Below are 23,410 nucleotides of genomic sequence, written 5' to 3'. Positions count from 1 at the left end.
TCAGTAAGGAGCCTTGAGAAGTCAGAGGGAACACTTATGTGCCAAGTTCTTGCAAGATTAGCATCTTGATTATATTCTCCTCCCCTCCTTAAAACAAATCAACATAGAAAGTACCTTTCAACAGAAGGACACAAGAATGCGAATGTAACACCAAGTTGGCAAAGGCTTCAGAAATGAAGGTATTATCTTAAAGGCTACCTGCAATACCTTTTATTAGCAGAATTTGAAGCTGACAAGTTCACTGATCTACTATAAAGCTTTGTAACTATAGCAACTGAACAACAAAATAACAATCTCAGTATTCAGTTCTAGAAAACTAATCAAAATCATTTTACTAAAGAAGCGTCTATTTGTACAATTTACTTCCACATTAGAAAGCATTTTCAACTTCACACCAGTTTTAAATTTGTTGGAAAAGTGTAACCCCTGTAAGACGAATTCCAGGACAGGAATTATCTTCTGTATTCAGACAGACCAAGACTGGAAATTTTGAATGTTTTTTTTTTTTATATAGTAATACAATACACAGTTTAGTTACGCTACCAAGCATTTTTTTTTTTTGGGGGGGGGTCATCATTAAACACTGGGAAAATAGGGCAAAAAGTCCCTGTACATCAAAATAACCCAGAAGAGAAAGTGCTTTCAACTCTTATAGTTGTAGATCTATGCAGAAGCTTCTTAGTTTTTGTACTCTCTGGAGCAGCTGCAACACTAAATTTTGACTTCCCACAGGTTGACAGTTTTTCTTTCATTTGGGGTTTCAGACACTTCGATACCGTTTGCCTTATTTCCTCCTCCCCCCCCTCCATGTCCTGTCTCAGCAGGATGCTCTTCTGTTACACTGTTGTGCGTCAGAGACCCAAACTGCTGCAGAGCACCTTAACTGCCCAGCATCCTGCATGATACAAATACATGCCATCTACGAGGACTGATACAGGCCAGTATGGCACACACTTCACAGGTGCATAATTACAGTGAGCCTATCTGTACAGCCAGTACAGAGATCAGTAGCTTCATGTAGCAAGAACAGTGAACATAGGTTTAAGCAGCAGCGTGTTGATCTCATGATGAGTTTGCAGTTTTCCACTCTACACAGGAAAAACTTCAGGGAGACAGATGTATTGAGGGAAGGCTTAGAGGACAGCAAGCTACCTCAGGTAAGGATTCACAAGTATCACAGATGTTAAAAAACTGAAAAATAGTTGGAATTACATTTTCTTGAATAATGAGTGGCATGGGGGCAGGGAGAAAGAGGGGCAAGTCTTGAAATTGAAGATACTAAATTGACTGAGCATGAGACAAATACTGCTAAGGTACAGTAACACTGGGCTGTGATAAGACTGGGACACAATTTCCAGAGATTTAGGAAGATAAATATGGAGACTTCAGAAGGGCAGATGTTGCATTTCTGACCAAAAAAAAAAAAAAAAAAAGACCTTAAAAAAAAAAAACAAACAGTAAGAAAAATTCTGCATACACAGAACAGCAATTAAACAACATGATTACTTAGCATCATGAGATACAGTAAGAAAATAGTAAGATGATGGCAAAGTTGTAAGCAAGAGTAAGCGGAAGATTGATAAAAGCTGATGAGGACGCAGGGAAGGGAAGGATTGAAAGGTGTTCAATTTAAGATTTGCTAACCATAATGGTCAAATATAAACATGAACTTGAGCTGATTACAGGCAGTTGAGACAGAAAACTAAATCCGCAAATCAAACACCAGAAGCTGGTCCATCTCAAAGGAAACAAATAGGGAAAACAGTGAAGAGAAAGTTTGATGGTGTAAAATAGGCAACAATGCAAAGAAGGCAGCAATGATAACACATTTCAAGTCTAACATGGACACAGACAACTTGCACAAAAACACTACAGCTGAAAAAAACTTTATTTAACCTACACATAAAGAAATTTATTGACTTTATCATTCACATGGCTTTCATCTCCAGACTCGGCAGTCTAACGTTTACAGATTACACTATTTCTTTCGACAGCTGCCTACAGAGCTCAGATTGATTTCTAACTGCCATGTATACTCCTTTCTCAGTAGGATATATACGACTTCACTCCAACATTATAGTTAAATTTGGCAGTTGGTGCAACRTAGGCATTTGCAACATACGCATTATAGATATGATTCACTACTTGCTTATCTCCACAACCTAACACTGAATAAACTTCTCCCTGCCATTTAGTGGTGAGACTATCAAAAGGCTAAAACATGAAAAAAGAAAAAAAAACAAAWAGAAGCTTTTGATAACTTTGTCTACCAAAACCTGTGTATTCCACAGGGCCATACTTAACGGCAGAAACATTGACCGATCAGTCAGAACAGGCTAGATTTTAGGGCAATATTTATTACGTTACTGTTAGCTAGGCTTTATTCTTATATCCTTCTCTACTGCCTTAATATACACGACCACACAAAGCTGCTTTTTATTGGAAAATAACTATTCATTTCTGAAKATGTTTTCTAACTAACCTATCCTCTCTCAACTAGATCACTTAAGGTTTATAAAGTACAGAACCTTCCTTATTCTAAACATACCAGCGAAAATGAAGACAACTCTTACAAAGCTTCAGTTAGCTTCCTAACTTTGCACACCATTGTTTCATCTCCTTCACCAACCTATACCTCTCTTTCCCTCTCCAGAAACGGGAAACAGACTTCATGTCTTGCCTCAGCTCTAACTTCACAGCAAACTGCAAGCAGCATGCACTGCGATCCTAGCTCGGTTCTCAGCACTCCTCCTCCAGTGCTGTCAGGCCTGGCTCTGCCTAGCTCCAAACTCACAGGGAGCAGCAACCCAAAAGGCTTCTGTCTCCCAGAAAACTCAGTCTTGAGACAAATGTGCAATTGTTTGATTCCCATTAACTCAAAACCACCTCTCAAATTCTTCTATACTAAAAAGAAAGAAAAAAAAAAAGCAAATAATTAGAATTAATAGGATTGTTACTGCTTGGACAACCTTCTCACTCCATGAAAGCTTATTGCCAGAGTTAAGTATCTGCTTTTCCCTTCAGCGTGTAACTTCGCTCTTTAAAAGGTTAAAGCTCACAAACTAGCACTTGAACAATATAAACTGTAGAGCCCCCAAAGTTCATTATTCTTTCTTTACATCTCTGCTATTCTTGAACTCTGTCAGTCCAGGCACAGGACCAATTATAAGCCTTTACAGAAGTTACCCTTTTCCCATACAACTGGGTCTAATGACCCAGAAGGCCTAGCTAACATCTCAAGCCCACAATGAAACAAGCTACCGTGGGATAGGTTAAATTGATAAATGTTTACATAGTTTAGGCTGGGGGAATTCCAAAATTTCCACAGTGCAGAAGGCAAACACTAGCAGTACATCATCAGGCAAACACAGTCTCACTAGGTTGCACTTTGCACTAACTGCTCCTTTCTCTAGTTCCGTATTAAGTATAAGAATCCACAATAAAGCATTGACTGGAGTTTGTTCTTCCTTTCAAGGTCATTGATAATTTAATCTTAAAAGGAAAGCTACCTTTTTTGTTTTTCTCCGTTTTTGTTGCTTGTTTCTCCTTTTGACATTTTGAAGATTACAACTTCATAGGAAGAGGGAAAGAATCATGACAGCAGATGCCTGCTAACCTGACAGTGGGCCAAGCTTCATTTTTATGCTAGCTATTCCAGAAACAAAAACAAACAAAAAAGCCCAAAACACCTTTCTGAAATTCAGTATTTATAACTCCAGGCTTCTGACATCCATAAAAGGTTTTACAACTGGGAGGTCACTGAACAGTCACCCCAGGAGTTGTGCAACTAACTCATATCACTTGAGGGAAAAAAAAAAAAAAAAAAAAGCCTCATCTTGTGGAAAAACAAGGAAAGAAATCACCATTATCTGCCATCTTCTTTAATCTACTGCCAACAGATTAAACCAATAATTGTCAACAGCACCACTTTATGCTTRGTGTTTGCTACATTTCCTTCTCTTCAAATATTTTTCTTAAAAGATTTTGGAAGAAAGGATGATGGAACAGAATGCAAGCATGCTTTAACATGGAAAGCAAAGTAAGCATTAATAAGTACCCTTACCAGAATAAGTTCACACCTGCAAAAATCAACTCACCACAGCCTTGTGAGTTAAAACTTGTCAACTGAGCCACAATTAACAGTACACTCCCTACTCAATATGTTTTACACTGCAGATGGGACACGTCAGTTTTTACAGATGAGTTAGTTAATGTAATTTTGCTAAACTGTGGTAACTTAGTTCACATGTAGTTGCATGAAGACAGCCTACAGCAGAACACCGGAGCAGGAAAGGAAGTGCTGCAGCATACCCCGTGAGATCAGTCGCAGAAAAACTCATTTGCTCTTCAGGTTCCAAAGTTTCACAATATGATTCTCAGCACCTCTGGTGCTGCAGGATTGCACAGTCATCCATCATCAACAAGATTAAACAGCACACGGATCTGTTTTGAATGAAGTCTATTAAACATAGTTGAAGCACAGTGCCACTGAAAAACCATGCATTTCTATGCCCTGTTGTTCGATCTGATTAGGGGATGGGAAAACAAGAAGGCCTCTGCACATTTAATATATGCTGTTATGTCATTTAGTCGCATATTCACTAGAGGCTTACTTCATCTGGCCTGAATATAAACTTGGAAGAACTTCAGGTTCTTTGAATGGTAATGATCTAGTTCCTGTATAGTACAGTCAAGTGAAAAAGCTTGGCATTGGAAAACTTAAATAGTAACAGAAGTACACAGTTCTCTTCAAGGATAATTTAAGCTTCACCCCATGCTCCACTCAGCGCAGCGCAAAATGCTCACTGACACTGTTTTGCACTTCGAGGCTGTCTAGTAGGTTCTGTAACCTTATTTCAGCCATGTAGCCATATTAGTGCGGGTTAAATATTTGCATCTTGTTGCACCTGGGTTTTGAAAGCAAACTGCAAGTGCACCTGAATGAGTGATTATTTCCTTTCCAAGTGCCAAACTGTTTGTATAAGACTCAGTATTGTACAATACTGAAATCTTAAGTATTTACCTCCTCCTCCTTTCACAGTAAGTTCTAGATCAGAACTTACCCCTCTAAAATTAAACACAGAGAAAACACACCCCCACAATAATTAAAAAAATGCTCAAGAGACACCCAGTTCTGGTTCAAACCTCTACTAAGAGCTTGTAGGGCCACTGAAGTATAAAGGAAGAATGAAGCTGCAGTGCCCTCAAGCGTGAGGGGATGTGAAGTGGAAGGAAGAGGTCTGGAGATACACTGGGAAGAGAAAAGGTCTCTCGCTTTCAGGAGGACCCTTACTAAAGATAAACATGCTTCCTTGTACTTGAAAAATGAACTTTATCCTTATACATTAAAGACATACCATGTATTATAAACAGGTACAAGAAACAAGTACCAAAGACATCTTCACTTTCAACTGCCTTTTCAAATGTTTGTGGACTGAAAGTGTTATGTTCATTCTCACCACAGGAACACAACAAAAGCATTTCAGTTGTCTAGTGCAGAAGCCTCTAAACAGTATTTAAAGCAAGCAGTATCTCCGTGGAAGGTCAATTTTAACAGCGTAGAGACACAAGTAGTGATGCTCAGTCCAGGACAACAGCRCTTTCTCAGTGCCTGAACCTCATAGCAGAGAGCATGCTTCAGTCTACCAGCAAGGTTTCCTTACACAAAATTTGAGGAGAGAGTAAGGCATCTTTGACTAGTTCTCAGAGAAATATGCAAATCAAGTTGGAGGTCACCTAAATTAGGCAACAGGAAGCACTGAGGACAGGAGCATATCTTCAGTCTCATCTCTCAGTATTGCTGGGGCTTTCAGTCCACCACCAAGAGGCACCTGCATCTGTTCAGGACCACAACCTCCAGCCCAGACACTGGCTCTCTCACCTCGGCRGTTACATCACTTAAACAAGATACAAGGGGCCCAAGTTCAATTCATTTATAAGCCTGAGGGGATTTCAACTCCTCCTCCTCTCCAAACAATTAAGCCAAGCTATTCAACCACAGGTACACTGCCATCACTTTCTACTGTTTTACATGCAATCCTTAAAATATTCACTGGCCCAGAAATAAGAGCAAAAACCAGTCCAATTCTCTCACCTTGGGAGCCTGGGCACATGGGAGGTACAGGTTTGAATTCCCTTGGGGGAAACTCCTTGGGTGAACCTGGAGTCCTCACTCTTTGGGAATGCTCTAACCACTAAGCTATTGCTCAGGTGCAGGAGGAGTGGCTTCTGTTTTGTTTTGTGCAAAGCCCATCTGATAGGTCTTCCACAAACACATGCTGAGAACACTGTGTTCTCCCAGCTCCAGCACGAGATAGAGAGGGGAACATTTAATCTATGGATCCAGAGTGAGCTTGAACATCAGATAGGTATGGAGCTACTCCCTACTCRCAGTACAACCTTGGGCACAGCTGAACATCTGATGAAGTTCTGCTTAGGCGCTTACTGAATTCACCTCCAATATTAGAAGAGTCCTGAGCAGAAGCTTTGAGGTTTGGAGTTAGGGTATAAAAAACTTTCTGGAACTTCTGCTACAGCATTTGGGCTGCAGAATTGTCTTTCAGTAACTTGATGAAAACCAGGAGCTTTCTCTTGCTGAGCAAGTATTATACAGGACAGGGGAATCCCAGTATTGCTGACCGAGTGTTGCTTGAGCAAATCTTAAGATACTCCTCTCCATTGCATTGTACCATAAAAGCATCAAGTTTGAAAAGCAAAGCATTCAGAAGCAAGGAAATACCAGAGTTATGTCTACTCAAATCATCCCATCTTTCAGCCTTTAAGTTTACTTCTATTCTAGGAAACGCTTATTCTATTAAGAYTAGTTCTTCATATCATGCAGACTGTTGAGGAACCTCCTCTCTTTCACTGTTACTGTGAGCCAAGCACAGCACACAAGACAGGGCARACTGATCAAGGAAAATGCTGAATAGTAAGCTCTGTCACAATCATAAACTAAAGGCACACTATCTGTCTGAATTATCATGCAGATCATCTTTAATAGAGGCTGCCACATACACACCCAGAGCTGTAAGAAGTAATACAGTATTGCATGTGCACATTCCTCAAAGGTATTTCAGCGAAACTTTTAATTGCATACATACAGTAAAGAAATAGAAGCAATTACTTCAAGRAGGATTTTTCTGTCTCTAAAAAGCTGCAAGTTCCAACACTTTTTTTCCTTCTTTAATGAAAACAAATTATCAAAAAGCCCTACTAAGTTCTGATGTATTACACAGCCAGCATAGGCCAGAAATGCATGTGGTCTAGTGGGTTGAAGCAGAAAACACTCCCTCGGACTGGAGGAGTCCTTGTTATCAAATTAAGTCACATGGCAGGAGAGAAGCCAAAACGCAGCCCAGCAGTGAGGAAACTTCACCRAGCAGGGTCCCCTTGGGCATGTCAGACTAAGTCCCCTGAAAGGAGCCACAACATGTCATTCCTGTTCCTCTCGCATCGGGAGCGCATGAGGAGAGCTGGTAACAAAGACTTCTTCTCTTCCACTACCTTTAACAGCGGAAGACTAACATTATTTAAATAGGATTTTGAAAAACTCTGCCTGGACAATGCAAAAGTAGTTTCACTCTACTTGCAGTAACAGGAAAAAGAAATAAGAGTAACAAACAGTAACACTACAGTGCRACAGAAAATTCTTCCTTGAATGCACATACGTTACACATGATATTATTTTATATATAGTGTACTTCAGCAAAGAATGGACTTTCCCCTACGGTTAGCTTACACTCATTCACTGGTTAAGTTTTGTTTGACATGAGCTAAAGGGTCCCAAAATATTAAATGTCAGTACCCACCCAAACTAGTGTTTTGTGGTTTCTCAACTCGGAAATTAGCTGCTGTGCCCAAATTTTAAATTCTCCTTTGTTAGCTCCTAGTGAAAATCAGGAGTCTGGTTATTCATCTGGGGTCTCTGACAATTCTATCATCCACTCTTGGTAGATCCTTGGGAAAAAACAGAAACAAAAAGACTACACTGACTACAGCTGTTCTATTCTCCTAGTATCTGTGCCAGTATTTTCTGATTAGGAATACTCTRTTCCATATTCAGCAACAGAAGACACTATTATACATACTCAGAGATCTGATTTCTTTCATAAGCCTCATCTTTCTAATCTCAACTGTTTCAAACTACTAACATGTCCCGGATGGGTTATTTTTTTTTTTTTATTTTAATTTGAGGGGTGGAAGGTGGAAAGCATGTCTCCTGTATTTGGGAGAAGTAAGCTTTTGCTGCTCAGAGCTTTATGTTTTGTTTTCAAATGTACTTGATGCAAAGTCTTGATTAACTCTAGAGAGATCAGATCTGGGAAGTTTCAGCTGAAGATAAGTTCCTCATAAAGCTGAGATCCTGAAAACTGGGAATTAAAACAGAAATAGGCATACAAGTTTAATACAACAGTGAGTATTCACAACTGAGATACAAAGTAGAACAGCCATCTAGTTCATGTGCTATTACTAATTCTGTTATTCATGCATTCTACTCTTCCCCCACAACTTAAAGCATCACTCATCTATACTTTCATATCTAGAGGTCAGTTACGATTACATCATATTTTTAAAGAAAATTTATAATATCATCAGCAACAGAAAACACCTAAAAATAGAAAACCAAATACCTCATGTCAGGATGCTACCAGTAGATAATATTCAGTAACTAGAAATAGCACATGAGACAATAAGTCAAGGGCAGAAGTTTCATCTTTCAAAAGTTTCAGGATAGTAGACTAGGATTTAAAGTGATGTTACTTTAAACAAATCAAAAACTGAAAATAAAATAGCACAAACATATGAAGTCTCCCCCAAGCGTTCTTTAAAAATAATTACATCCTTTGGCAGCAAGTACATCAACCTAAGTTCATCTAGATCACCTACAAATTAAAACATCATCTGTGTAAAAACAGATATTGTGCAAGGACAGTGGTTTGCACCAGCACAGCTAGGCATCTAAGAAATTGCTATTCCTATCTGTAAGAAGTGGGGCAGAGCTGAAGAGTAGCAGACTGTCAGACATCTCAAACCCTTTCCATAGGGTATCTTGATGCCAAGCATACTCATTTCAGCAAAAGTTTGCTTAAGGCTAATCTGAATGCAAGCGCTGGCATAGATTTATCTATTTATTGCTATAACTGGCACTTTTGTTAGCCCACAATCAGTGAGTCAGTCTGGTCCTGAAAATACTACAGCTGCATTCATATGACATTACATTTAAATTTGTAGGACCTGCTACAAGATGCAACACCACATAAAATAGAGTTACTATGCTTTCAGGCTAAGTATGGCACATCCAAAAACTACTTCTCTCTAYTCAAAATGTAACTTTGCAGACTAAGAGACAACTATGACCATCAGCTTGGCATAATGAGCACCAACATAATGGCCATTAAAAAAAAAACTTACAATTTGAAACCTGTAAGGAGAAACACAGTTGTTTCATGATAAAAGCAAGCATTAATATTTCAAAATATGGACAATAAATAGAACTCTGCAGCAAGGTATCAGGGTGCTTTTGGACAAACCTACCAGCACACAGCCTCAATTCTGCAAACACACGTATGCTCCACTTTACCACAYATGAGCAGTCCTGCTAATTCAGGGCTGCTCCCATTAACTACATTAAGCAGTTGCAGGTCTTTTCAGGATAAATGCTGAAATTCTGTTACATACATAGCATTTTTAATGAAGTATCTGCTGGGTATTTCCCATCCATAACTCTTAGATTATCAGATAGCAATAATGTAACTACCCTCAGTAAACAGTTCCCATTGCAAATGTGACAGTAGGTGGTCAAAGCAGTACTGTTAAGACAACAAATACTCCAGTTCCAAATGAAAATCCTTCAGAAAAAAAAAAATCTAAAACAATCTTCTAAACAAACAGGCTTGGTTAATAGCATTAGAAGTGGCACAGGGCCACAGACCCTTCATCTGAATAAAGAAGAACAAACGCTTTGCACCCTAGTGGAATAAGAAAATACTGACCTATTTCTGTAGAACTAAAGTACTTTGCTTGGGTGGGGGAAGGGGGAAGAGGTTTTTTTTTTTTTTTTTTTTTTTTTTTTTGTTGTTGTTGTTGTTGTTTTTAAGACCTCAGTAGCTGAATGCTTAAACAGACCTTATAAACACAGGCTTCATCCTTGTTTTCTGACATTAATACATTTACAAATGCTTATAAAGGAACAGTAAATACAATGAACATGGTTATTACCAAAAGAGTTTTCATACATGTCTATCAACTAAACTGTTCACAGCTTACTTCAGAACACTGTTCAGCTCACCTCATTAATCTAGAAACTGTTTTACAACTACTTAGTCTGGGGAAAATTCATCATTCCACTGCAGAGGGCCTTAGAAACTTTTTCACCAGTTAGACTTTAATACAAAGGCTTTTGCATTGAGGAAGATCAATTTTGCAAAAGCTTGACAGCAGGTATTTGTCTAATCTAAAGTAGTTTTAAGACCTCAGATACTCAGATTCCCCCATCTGAAATGCAGTCAACAAATAAGACCTTCCAGACCGAGTTAGGTCTCTTACATGAAAGCTGGTGTTCCTCTTCTCAAGTACGAGTTCAGTCTGGGTATTATACAGCATGTTGAATGTGATCCTCATGCAACCAAGGTGCAATAATCTCTAACAAGATTATTTACCATTTTGGAAAAAGACATTCAGTTTCTACAGCTCGAGAAAATCATTTTGAATATTTAGCTGCCCTTTCAAGCCACTGATCCAAGATAGGCAATAAATAGACTGAAATCTCAGACCTGTATACTCCAAGTTTTGGCCTATCCTGTTCTTACTATTCTCTCCAGTTTTGAAAGGACTTCTATCCTTTACTGAAGGAATCTTTCCCAGTAAGTACTTCGTAAAAAGCACAATGTTTTCACAAAAAGTTTTGATTTTTGCTAATTAGTCTTCTCTGGAGCAAACAAGAAAACAGATGTTCTATCAAAAATGTCCCAGCAAATTCTGAACATTTCTCTCTCAAATTGCCCCTAAAGACCTAGCTGAAATATAGGGTTCCTGTCTTCATTTAGCAACCTGCACCACACTTTTCCTAGTCTCATTTCCACAAAAGAGAAATGCAGAAGCTGCTATAAGAAGTTTCTAGAGCTTTACCCTTTGCTTCAGAACAACAGCATCCACTTTCAGGATACTCTCCTGCAGTTCACTCTGGACTTCCAACTYAAGAGTCTATGAAGAGTCATTATTTTACCTAACAAAGTGAAGGAAAGCAATTGCCACAAGTATATAATAGCTGCTTCTCTTCCATGTTCACTTACAATGATGAGTGTTACAATAAAATGCTATACAGCATGCTGGTTCAATTCCGTATTAATTCTAGCCTTCTAGCCTGATAGTAATTGCATTACATTCTTAGAACAAGCTCACCCTTGCCATCTCAAAGCCCAGTGTTTCAGTTCTTCCCAGGTAGAGCCCAGGATTCAGGAGCACAGCCTACACAAGAGGTATCACTCGCACTGAAAAGAGAATAGCTTACAGATTCTATTATCCACTTTAAGACCATCTTAAYTCTATGGGATGGTGTGCTTGATTTCAGTGAGCATCAGAATCTACTGCTGCACCGTACAAAGGAATCGCATCTCAAATGATGCTAATTACTAAATTACACTATTTTCCTGTAAGTAAAAAAAAGCCAAGGATAAGGAAAAGATATTTCATACAATTTTATTCCTGGAAAAATTCCTCTGTGCTATTTCAATGTGAAATAAATAGGTTTAATAATGATTGGCTTCAGAACTTACTGACAGCTCTTTGTTAGACTGCCTGACTCCTACCACACCATATATACTTAGTAACAACTAACAGCATGTGCTCTTTCCAGTTTAATTTCCATTCAATTTCTTAGAAGCTTTGAACAACAAAAGGAATTGAAAATTTTTTATAAATCCTACCATGTACATTTGAATGTTCTACTCTGTTTTTGTAAACAAATATTTAAATATTACATAGAGGAAAAATTTAAAGAGTAGTATTCATTTATATGCTGAAATTACAAAAAAAATGTAACATGATAGAGATTTGTATACTGGTTTCTGTTACAGAATTAAACATTTCATTACAGTAGCCTAGAAAACCTACTTATCAGAAAATAAATCATATTTTTCATAATACAGTCCAAATGCATAGCCTTTGGGAAAATGAGAACATACCCAGTATCATACAAAATTGCCATCAAATGAACTACTTCGACCGCCTGTAAGCAACAAAGGGCTTTGCTCAGCTCCTCATCTGCTCAGCTCTAGACAGCAAGGAAAGTWCGCCACCATGAGATCCTACGCTTGACCCTATATAGTTCCATCCAGTACAGTGCCAGGGCAACCAAGGTGAGATGGTAACAGTCAAGTAGATCCTTCCAGTTTGCTCATTTGGCAGCTCTWGAAATTGTATTGTAACAAACTAGAAGAAAGATGTTCTTGTTCCTCTCTCCCTCTGATAACAAGCTCTTCTGCAAGTGCTCTGAAACAAATTTCAAGCCATTCCAGATACTGACTGGCACAGCCAGACAGATTTCTGCTTTCCCTGAACTGTTACTGCATARGACACCCAGAGAGCATGGCTATGCTCATTCTAATAGGTTACCCCTTTGGTTTCTAGCCCACTTAATCTCCCAACCAAGGCACTGCAATCTTCCAGGTACAAAGAGGAAACAAGGGATGCGAAGTACTACTGGGCAGAACCTCCGCGTGCAGACCAGACCTTACTATGCAGGGCAGAACCAGACGGTAGGGTTGTAACAGCGCAAGACGACCCAGGATAAGTTTGCACCAAAGCTGTTATCTTCTGCACAAGGAAACAGCTCTCCATTGAAACACTTGTGCAACCCTCCCACGCCAGGCTCTGTGGAGGAAGGCAGGCACAGCTATGCAAGTGCCACTTGCAGCTGCCACATGAAGCAGAGCATTGCAAATGAGGGGCACATCCAGTTGCCACTGAGGCAGCATTTGTCAGGGCTACTTTGATGAAGTTGCAGCATTAGTATGATTTATCAAGAAGAGGCAAGCACTAATGCATCTAAAGCAACCAGCTTCCCGAACAGTCCCCAGGTAGCACGCCATTTTGTCCTTAAATCAACACAAAAGTTTACAATAATTCATTGTAAATAGGTCTACATTTTGCCCATTTACTTCAGAGAAAACTTCTCAGATTGTACAAGGAGTATTTACAAGTATTGCCTCAGAAACCTGTATGTGATATAAGCTGCCTGAACAGAAGTGAAAAAGTTCAAGTTTTCTTTCAGGGGACAAAGACACTAACCTGTCCACTTCAAAGGACCCTTTTATCCAAATTCTTACCTCTACAGTCATGAGTCAACCATAAATGTATATTTTCCATTTAGAAATAATTATGATGTTTTTCCTCAAAAAAGAAAAAGGTCCTATTTCCCCTCAAACACCGGTATTTGTTCAACCTTAATGTCATTTCTGTTTTTCTTAAATAACATTGCTATTGAAGTAATTCACAGCAAACCTATTTGGAAGTCTATCACCATTAAAAATTAAAATCCAAGAATCTTTCCTTCTTGACTGAATAAACTAACTTCAGTGAAAGTCCTTCCTCCCTTGCTTCCTATGCAAGTTASTTCTAAGAACAATTTCCTTCAACTGGACTGCCCCTTGAATAAAATCTGAAAAAAAAGCTATATTTCACAAGAAATCTTTCTTCTTGAAGTCATCTTTAAATGGACAGTTTGGGAGTATGTATCTAGAGAAATCCTGCTTCCCATTCCCATCCCCACCAAGAGCTGTTTTAGAACACAGCACTAACAACTAAGTTTATGTTTTGTAAAGCTATTTTTTTTAACCTCAGTCCTCACAAGTATGTTTTAGCAACTATTTCTTTTGAGGAACAGTAAGGTATTCAACTTCCATATTAGATGTTCAGAAGAAACCTCCAAATTTCGTTCACATGTTTTTATGTATATRCATTACTTAGAAATAATTTTGAGCCACATCACTACCCTGCCCCACAGGATTTGGGATTCCAGAGTCGTACCTCGCCAAAAACACGCAAGTCTGTCAAGCAAGTTGCAGTGCTGAACCCTCAGACTTTTGGCTCTGAGAGAAGGAGCATACATGAGAAGCTCACCACACTCTTACTACAAAATTAATTGTTGTATTGGAAATACCATGAAGCAGCAATATTTTCCACTGTCCTTAGCAGTTACAGTTTGAATTTAAAGTGAATGAAGACTGCACTTCTGCCAAATCTCCTCTACTAGTATAAGTAGGCAGACTAGCTAACCTTAAAAAGGAGAAAAAACACAGAACAATTTCTGCCTCAGTGTCAGGTGTTCACTTAATGTATCAACTATAGAGTTAGCTACTACTTTTAGAATCTGAATTTTCAAAATAATAATGTGCAATACAAAAAGTATTTTCTGCATTGAAAAAGACAATTTGCATTCTTACTGAAACCTTACCAAAAAGCTTGAATCCTTCAAAAGACAGACCTGAAACTAAGTATTGAAAGAGACTCAACATTTAACTTCCCCAGTTTACACATACTCTTCTTCTGACAGATTCCAGACAACATAAATCACACAATTGCKATGTTCTAAACAGTCAGAAAAGCAGCAGAACACTAAGAGCCAAGACACCAATATGCTTGCTAAAACCCAGACAAAAACATTTCCATTTGGCTTCCTTTTCTATGTACTGGAATAGTATAGTAGCAATAAAGAGTCAGAATTAAGCTTCTCTTATAGAACACTATTTATACATTTATTTCTAGGTAAATATAAGCAACTATTGTAAAACCTACCTGTAAAAAAGTAATCTAGACTAAGTTACAAGGCTTCCAATATCCTTTTCTGTAACACACGGGCAAGGATAGATCGGACACATATAAAGTCAGGGCAAATATTGAAAACATTTCAATCTTGGCCTGATAAGGACCTATCCTCATAACATGCTGAACTCCAGAAAAAGTGTGCAACAGCTGCCAAATATTTCTTTCTGTTAACTGGCAGCAGATAAAACTTTGCATTCAGTATAGACTGGAAATTCAGAAGAAAAAAAAGTTTGAGGCAAATCTTTTGCCTCTCTTCCATTTTCCTTCTACATTAAAATCAGTGCAAATCTAGATTAGAACTAAAATTCAAATAAATGGAAAACCCAAACAAACAGTTTAATCTGAGTGGAATGTTCTATTGGCAACCAGGCTGCATTTTAAAGCTAAAAGTTTTGTTGTACCAAAACACCAGGAACAGTGCAGGCTCAGCAATACACTGTAATGGAAAATCTTTCAGAAAAGAGGTTCCCCTCCTCTGAAGGGAAGGAAAAAAAAAAAAAAAGAAAGCACATAGGAAAAGTTTTGGTACCTTAAATTTAAGTTTCCATTTTCAATTCCATTTGCTCTTCCTTTGAAGAAATACCATATTATTTCATACTTATCCTCTAGGAGCTAAGAGATTCTTAACAAAATACTTACCTTGGAAAAAAAAACTCTTTAAAAACAATTCAATAAAAACAAAGAAAATTCAAAAAAAAAAAAAGTTTAACTAAGAGGATGTTGCACCTTAAGACTCAAAACTTAGCCTCACAGGGACACTCAGATGTTTAGGTAGGTAAAAGTYTTGCCAAGAAAGACCTGCAACTGAGAAAATCCTCTTATTTACTCCAGAAAGCAGAGGGAAGTGATGAAAACAGCTAGTTTCCAATTAATTCAGAGAAAAAAAAGACAACCATACATTTTCAGAAGCAATGTGTTTTCTTCTAGCACAACGCCCTCATCAAAAATTAAGTTCTTGTAGACTGACAAACGGAATAGTTGGAACAGATTACGTAACATAAGTAGCAGTACCTGCTCTAGCATCTCCTCTGCTTTTAGAAGTTTGGTTTCTACACAAACCTAGAGTAAAGAAAATGGTTAACTGCTTACCACGTTTGAATAGTACGAAACCAATTCATTTGCCTAACTCAGCTTTTGGCAGTAATCTAATCCAAGTTTCCTGGGAGAATACAAAAAGGAAAAGGAAAAAAAAATCAAAATTGTTGAAAACATCAAGAAAGTGGTAAACAGCAGAAAAACTACTACTTAGCCTTTTGGATTTAATTCATATATGTAGCCTAAGTGAAGATTTCCATGTTTGACTTGATTTCTGAAGTGAGAGCTAAGCTTTTTTTTTTTCCTCTCTTCTTTTTTTCCTTCCTTAAAGTGTAAGCAGTTTACTGGAATATCTGTGACAGCAAATCATATTTTTGGAAATTTAAACACTCAGTATCCACAGGAAAATACACTCAAGGCTTTGTAATTATTTTTCTATCCCACAATGGTATATTCCTAGCTGTGAAGTCAGAATCAGTACTTTTCCACTATGTTCATTTCAAAAGGAGAAATCCTGGGCTGAAGAAAAAAGAATAAGAAAACAAAACAGAACTTCTTCAGTGCTCACTTTGTGGTTGTGACAGTGAGACAATATAATTTTCCTTTAAACAAACTATTTTGGTCCAACTCAATGAAAAGCTATTATTTTATACAATTTCAGAGCTCATACACTCTTTACTTAATAGTTTGCATACTAGTATGCCAATTTCTAAATCTTTCCAAGTTCTCAGTCCTTTTTACTTTGACCATCTCCTCAAGATGYATAAAATTTCTCCGTATGAGTAAAGAATAATCCTAATGTATGCCAATGGCCTAAAATGAAGACAGTTGTTTACATAAGTAACAGGAAAACTAAATTATGAGAGCTTTTTAGAAGAGACTAGAAAGCTAGGTTTTAGACACAACAGAATTAAAGCAGCGAGCAGAAGGATCACTGCTATCCCTACAACATAAGCATCAGACTGAGAAAAATAATTTAAGGTAAAGGACTAAGGAGACATTAGAATACACTAGTGTAGACGGTCCAAGGATCCTCTCTAGCTAGGAGCTTAAAGCACAGTCAACTTCTCATGGAACAAGCAGGAAGAAAAAAAGGTTTAAAACAGAGTTCATGTAACTTAGCAATTCCTAGATCAGGAGGAACAGACCCTTTTGCCTACAAAGTACCTTCAAGCTCAGGTACTCCTGATTCTGCAGGTCTCCTTATATTAGCTGCTATGGAAAAGTAAGCTTTTTTTAAGCCAGCAGTGCACATTCTACTACTTACCTCAGTAGTAAACAAGAGATGAGAAGTTTGTGCTCAATTTCTTCATCTTATAGCTTTCAAATTCAGTCAGAAAATATCAAGCCAATATCAAACGCCTGCTTCAATTTTCACTTTTTTTGAACACAAAAACTCTAGTTATGGTGCCCTGAAAACTGATTCACTGGAATTACAGTTACCCTGATCAAGTTATCCCACACAATTGTAAGAAAAAGATGAATAAACAAAGGTCATTCCAAACAAGAATGCTATCCAGCTAGCATGGAAAATTATAGAAAGGCTCCAAACATTGGAACAGCATCAGAAGTGACCTAGATAGCTTTCTTTATACCACTTTGAGAGCCTCCACTGTTTTCAAGCAACTCTCTATCCCATGCAAAGATGTTCTCGGGGCCAGACAATTCTGCAGATGACAAGGTTGAAAAAAGAAAACTTCCTTAAGCCTCCCTCAACAAGTGGACTGGAGCTTTCAGAAAGCAGAAAGTAGGCTGAAGGAGGGAGGAGTCAGAGAAGGGGATCTAAGGGTTATTGATAATTTCTTAACTTCAAAAATACATATACATGTTTACACCCCACTTCAGAACACTCCCTGACCTTTTAAGATTAAGCTTTCTGCCTTAACTTCACTAGACAGCCTACCCCGCCACACATACACACAAGTGATAAAGACCCATCAACAGTACATACTTACAATAAATATTGTAGAGGTACAGTTTGATTTTCTAAGCTAGCAGAAGCTGCAAATAAGACTTGTCATTTAGGTGTGTCATATCATTACTTCAGTATTTCTCCTATTACTGAGCAAAGTATCTGAATTCCAGATGACGAGTTCTACTGCTGCTGCATATCTGGTAAATACAGTCTTGCAAAGCAAAGTAAATAGTATAGCTCCCCACAGCAGTTACTAACACAAAAGACAGAAAAGGAGGATAGAAGGAAAAACCATCCAGTTAGCAACGTTCTCCCTTTCCCAAAGGGCAATCAAATAAGCGTATCACTCCTGACTGATGTTTAAAGAGCAGTTTAGACAAAGAGCTCTAGCAATGAACATGACTCACTCTTCCTGGACGGTCTGTGCCATTGCTTTACTACTCTAATTCTTGAAAAAAAATCTGTATGTCTAATGCAAGTCTGCCTGAAATTTAGATCAACTGGTCATTCATCCTAGCTCGTGTTTCCTTCCTCTTTGCAGCAGCCTTGTCATCTCCTCCAGCCTCCATGTATTTCGGGATGTAATGGCTTAGCCTTTGTAGCTGACTATTCCACCACCAATTCTTTMAACCTTTCTTCAAGAAAACTCAGAGATCTAGAAGATACAATCCAAGCTCCCATCAGTTATCAACATCATTTTAAATGCTACTGCTGTTATCCAGGATTCTAACTCTCCCTCCCAGCTAGTCATCTGCAATTCAACAAGCACCAACCAGTATATCCACTCCATTAATCAAGATCCTGAGAGTACTGCACAGGACCTTGCAGAACCTGTACTGCACGCTTGCTTCTATTTTAATACCAAATCTCTATAAACTACTCTGAAGGTGGTTTTCCAGTTAGTTTTACACTCATTGCAAAATAATTTTTAGACCATGGCTTCCTAGCTTGTTAATCAGAATACTGAGGACTCAAACAGCATCAACATGTTAACAATATAGCTCTCACTGTTCCACAAGACCTATTACTCCATCGTAGAAAGTGCAGAAATGTTAGATTTAAAATAAATCATCTTTGATAAGTTTGTTTTGGCTGTTGCTCAGCATTTTTTTTTCTAGGCACTGAAAATKTGTTTGATCACTGGCTCCAACATTTTTTTCTGCCAGCTAAATTTATAATTTACCAGTTCCTCTTCATCACACCCCACTTGCCCCTTGCTGAAGATCCACACCTTATTATTCTTTTTCAATTTATTATTTCTGTCCACTATCAGGTCTGAGATTGCTTCAGTTAGTTAAGACCTTTGAATGAATTTCATCTGGCCCTGTTAAGCCAAAGATTTTTGGACTATCCAAGTAATCTACAGTTTTTTTCCTCTAGTCTAGGCCAAGTACTATTTACTATTTTGTCTGTTATTAACTACACTGCCTGGATTAACCATTTCAGAGACTGTATAATCACCTCAGCTTTCTCAACATCATCTGTTAATAATTCCCTATTCTATTAATCTGTGGATCTTTTTTTCTTGGTTTCTTCCATGATCCCTTTTAGCTGTACGTCATTACTTATTTGTCTGTTTTGTCCATACCTCCTACTGCACTTCACGTAGGCCTTCAACAACCTATGCCAAATTTTCTATATATGTTTCCTGTGTTTCACGTTCCCTGTGTTCTAATGAAGAGCTCATGATTTAAGCAAAGTTCTTTTTTCATTACTTTACTTCCTTCTGCAATGAAATTGTGTTTGGTACTACATCACTTCTAAAGGAAAAAAAGAAACTGATCTCAACTTCTTAAAGATTTATCTCTGATGAAGTTTTACATATCAATTCTAAGCTTTATGACATTCATTAATTTTTTTCCACTAGTCTGTCATCCCCTAGCCTAGGTAAGCTAATGCCTTGTTGTCACTCGTGCAGAACCTACCTCCCATCTACACAATCTCAAACTCTGTTAGTCTAAAAGACTATTTTTCATGAATTCACAGATCTCAGTGGAGCAGTATGTTCTGTTTAGTCTTCTCAAGATATGCTGGATGGTAATGAGAGATTTTAACTAGTAAATCTCATACTTTGGATGATTCTTCCCCAGCTACTGACATTCACCTTATATTAATGTTGCAGTCATAGATATCTAAGTGATCTGATAGAGGCTATACAGAAGAGTTTTAATAAACACACGTTAAGACCTTCCATTGCTGTTCTTTGCCTGTATCTTTGTGTTGGCATGCAGAGATCTAACATACTGGATGGACTGACCCCCTCGTCTGCAAGATCTTGAACAATATACAGTAAATACATGCAAAACACTGAAAATGAAAAAATATACATCCACGTACATACACGCTCCCACATTCCAGTCCACAATAGGAGATTCTGAATATAAGTTAAAGCAACAGGAATCTACATTAAGTAATAATGTATTTTTAATAGATTCTGACACAGGCAATGTTACTTATTAATCAGAAACAAAGAAGAGAGCTTGCTTAGGATTCCACTGTATTTCAGAGGAATTTTTCACTAGAAAAAAAAAAATAGAGTTTTCCTCTAGAGGCATGCTCAGAGAGATGCCAAATTAGGGTCCTAAAAAGGAGCCATGTTGACACTGGCAGCTGCCAAGCCTGCAGCTTACACCAGCCATATGGTACATTCCACCAACTTGCTCCAGACATACAGCTGCGAAAAAAGGCCAGCCGCAGAGCTGTTCACACCCAGATATTTCTTGCTTACCCCAATGGTCAAGAGGGCACTAGACCCAGAAAGAAAGAGCTACCAGACTGTGAGTAGGGGTGAGGGGTGGAGAATTCATATCTTTGATTTCCTCACTGACCTGCATGCATGATAGGAAGAAGAAGAAGAAGAAGAAGAGAAAAAAAAAAAAAAAAAAAAAAAAAAAAAAAAAAAAAAAAAAAGGCACATTTCCCATTTCTGCCTTTCACAGAGAAACTTGGACTACCATCCCACAGGACAGAGCAGGTGGACAGCACTGGTTCCCAGGAGAACCTTTGGTTCAAAGTTGCCTCTTTTTGCCCTGGGCTTTTTGTCCTTTTATAGCTTAGATAGAAAATAAGGTTAAGATAGCATAGCAGTACATACTACTGTGGACTTGGAGAAAGATTCTTTCATATCTTAACACAGGAAGATAAAGTAATACAAAGAGTCCTTTAACTATTGATATTAGTCTAAACAGAATTTCATTTTATTATAGTATTACTAAGCTGCTTACCCTTTGAATCACTGCTAAAAGCTGCAAATTCTAAAGACTAATTACATTTTGCTTAATATTTTATCTGCCATTTTCATGGCAGAGATTTGAATAAAATTCCTCTTGGCCACGAAATTAACAGAAAATCATTTCATGTCTGAAAACAGTTCGCAGCATCCCAGATGGAATGCTTGGATTGGATTATTTCTTCCATGAATGCTGATCTAAAGATTACAAAGAATTTGCATTTATGAGTACAATCTTAAAGAACTAAAATTTGCCATCCTCAATTCAGAGAAGATATTAGCTTCTTAGGGAGTAGATACAGACAAGAAAGAAGGGTTACAAAAAAATCTTTTAATTAATGTATTTGCTTTGACTTTCCTTAACTTGTTGCAAGACCTGCAGCTCACATACACATGAATGGTTTCATATTCATGTAGCTCTTTTACCCTTTTTACTATTAGTCAAGCCAGCTATGACCATGTGATGTGAGCTTGTACTTGCTATATCAAAATGCAGTGAACTTTAACATTCTACTAGGATTTTTGGTCTACTTAAAAATGTTAGTAACAGTTTCTAAACAAGACAAACTTTAACTAGAAGTAACTTCATAAACATAAACCCAAAGGGGAGTTCACAGATCACAGTCTGACTTCCTCCATAATTTAGGTCAGAGATCACCCACTTGGCCTTTCAATAAACACTGATAACTTGTCCTTGATAAAAGCAAGTCTTTTCCTTAGCAGTCTGTTCGATTGAATCTGTAACAGAAAAGATGCTGATACAAAGGTGCCAGGTTAAGTTATCAAGCTAATATTCATTTTTTTTTAAAAAGCAGTATAATTGTCAAAGCCTTCCACATAAATCATGTGGCAGTTATAGCTTTGCACAGCAAAATCTGCTTTGAGAAAAATGTCCCATCCAGCCAAAATTGTATAAATTAAATTACACTGTATGTAAAGTTTATCACACAATTGAGAAGTTCTACAAAATAAAATAGAGCTCTCAGCTTCAACCAAAATCAGAATTTCTTCAAATCAGCTCAAAGTAGGTCAAAACAAAAATAGAACTAGATGCACCTTTTTTGTATATAGAAAATCTTTCCCTAGATTCCCCTACGTTATTAAATCTGCTAATGTGCTCAGAGAGAAAGCACAATAAGCAGGAATCAGGGAATTAAATCCAAGCGCAGCTCTATGTATTCACTTGTGATTAAAAGAAATGCCTCCGTTTCCTTTCTCTACTGTGCAGAGCATAGATTTTCAGAAGGGATGCTGTATCGTTTGATACAACTCCATCATTCCACCAGAATTTTAAGATCTTTGCAAGCCCTTTAAATGAGCAAGAAAATTGCAACAAGAGTAACTATACTTGGGCTGTAACCAGCCGAGAAGTAAAAACAGTTTTGTTAGCAAGAAAGGTCAACAAGTTTAATCTGCTATTGGCTGGAACCGCTTGTGAACTTAAAAAAAATAGTTCGGCTCCATTTCCAGTGGAGAGACTATTTACCAACAAACAACAGCAAAACAAGAAATTTGACAAGCTCTGCTTTAATAGTCTTAAAACTCGTACAGCTCCTAAAAGCTCAAAAACGTCCCATACTGATTTGTATTTTTATTTCGCAGCCTGAAATGTTTGCACCCAAATCTTTCCTGCTTGTGTATCATAAGCGAACTGCTAATATCACAGCACTGGTAAAACGGCCCGAAACGAGAAACGTGCGTTTGTCACTTTAGCCCTTCCTTCTGGATGCCCTCGCGTCCCAGCGATCGGCTGCCTTTCCAGCAGCTCGCAGCCTGCCCTCGCACTGGATTTCTTCGTGCATTCCCCCTCCCTTTCAATAACGCCTTCCCAAACCTCTCTCCTCGCGGCGGCGGTTGGGGCGGGCAGGGGGGTTAGCACACACCGCTGCACAAGTCCAGCGGAGCCCGGAGCGCGGGCTGCCCGCTGGGGCCGCCCCGCCGGCGCTTACCTGCACCCTGCCGAGGATGGCCTCGCTCTTCTCCCTCACGTCGCGGAAGGGGCAGCGCTTGGAGAGCATGAGCAGGCGGGCCAGCGCCGCGCTCAGCCCGTCCCGGGCGGCGGGGGCCAGGAGCCCGGCGGCGCGGGCAGGCACCGCCGCTGCAGCCGCCGCCGCCACGGGCGCCACGGTCTCGCTGCGGCGGAGCACGGCTTGCGCGATGTGGTCCAGGGCGGCGGCGCGGGCGGCGGCGTCGCGGCTGCACAGCCCGTCCCAGCGCACCTCGCCCTCCCGCTCCTCCATGGGGCCGCTCGTGCGCTCCGGCTCCCCCGCGGCCGCCTCAGCAGCCCCGGCGCGGCCGCCGCATCGCCGCGCCGAGCCGCTCCCGGCACCGAACCCGCCCACAAGGAAAACAAACTCGGCGGCGGCGCGCAGAGAGCGCGGAGCGTGCGCCACATGGGGGGCGGG

At 38.9% G+C, this 23,410-nt stretch overlaps 1 protein-coding gene across 1 annotated transcript in view; it reads right to left on the bottom strand.

Moving 5' to 3' along the window:
* The window catches only part of SESN1 (sestrin 1), an 81,041-nt gene extending 57,662 nt beyond the window's left edge, over positions 1 to 23,379 (bottom strand). The window contains exon 1 of the mRNA XM_085306895.1: positions 22,955 to 23,379. Within this exon, the coding sequence (XP_085163021.1) occupies positions 22,955 to 23,245 (291 nt within the window). The 5' untranslated portion in view covers positions 23,246 to 23,379. The remainder of the gene's footprint in view (positions 1 to 22,954) is intronic.
* Positions 23,380 to 23,410: the final 31 nt, after the last annotated feature.

This window comes from Rhea americana, unplaced genomic scaffold (assembly GCF_003343005.1).
Source record: "Rhea americana isolate MKP2758 unplaced genomic scaffold, rheAme1 scaffold_25, whole genome shotgun sequence".
NCBI lineage: Eukaryota > Metazoa > Chordata > Aves > Rheiformes > Rheidae > Rhea > Rhea americana.
The sequence above is the reverse complement of the archived record's forward strand: the minus strand, read 5'-3'. Positions and strand labels throughout refer to the sequence as shown.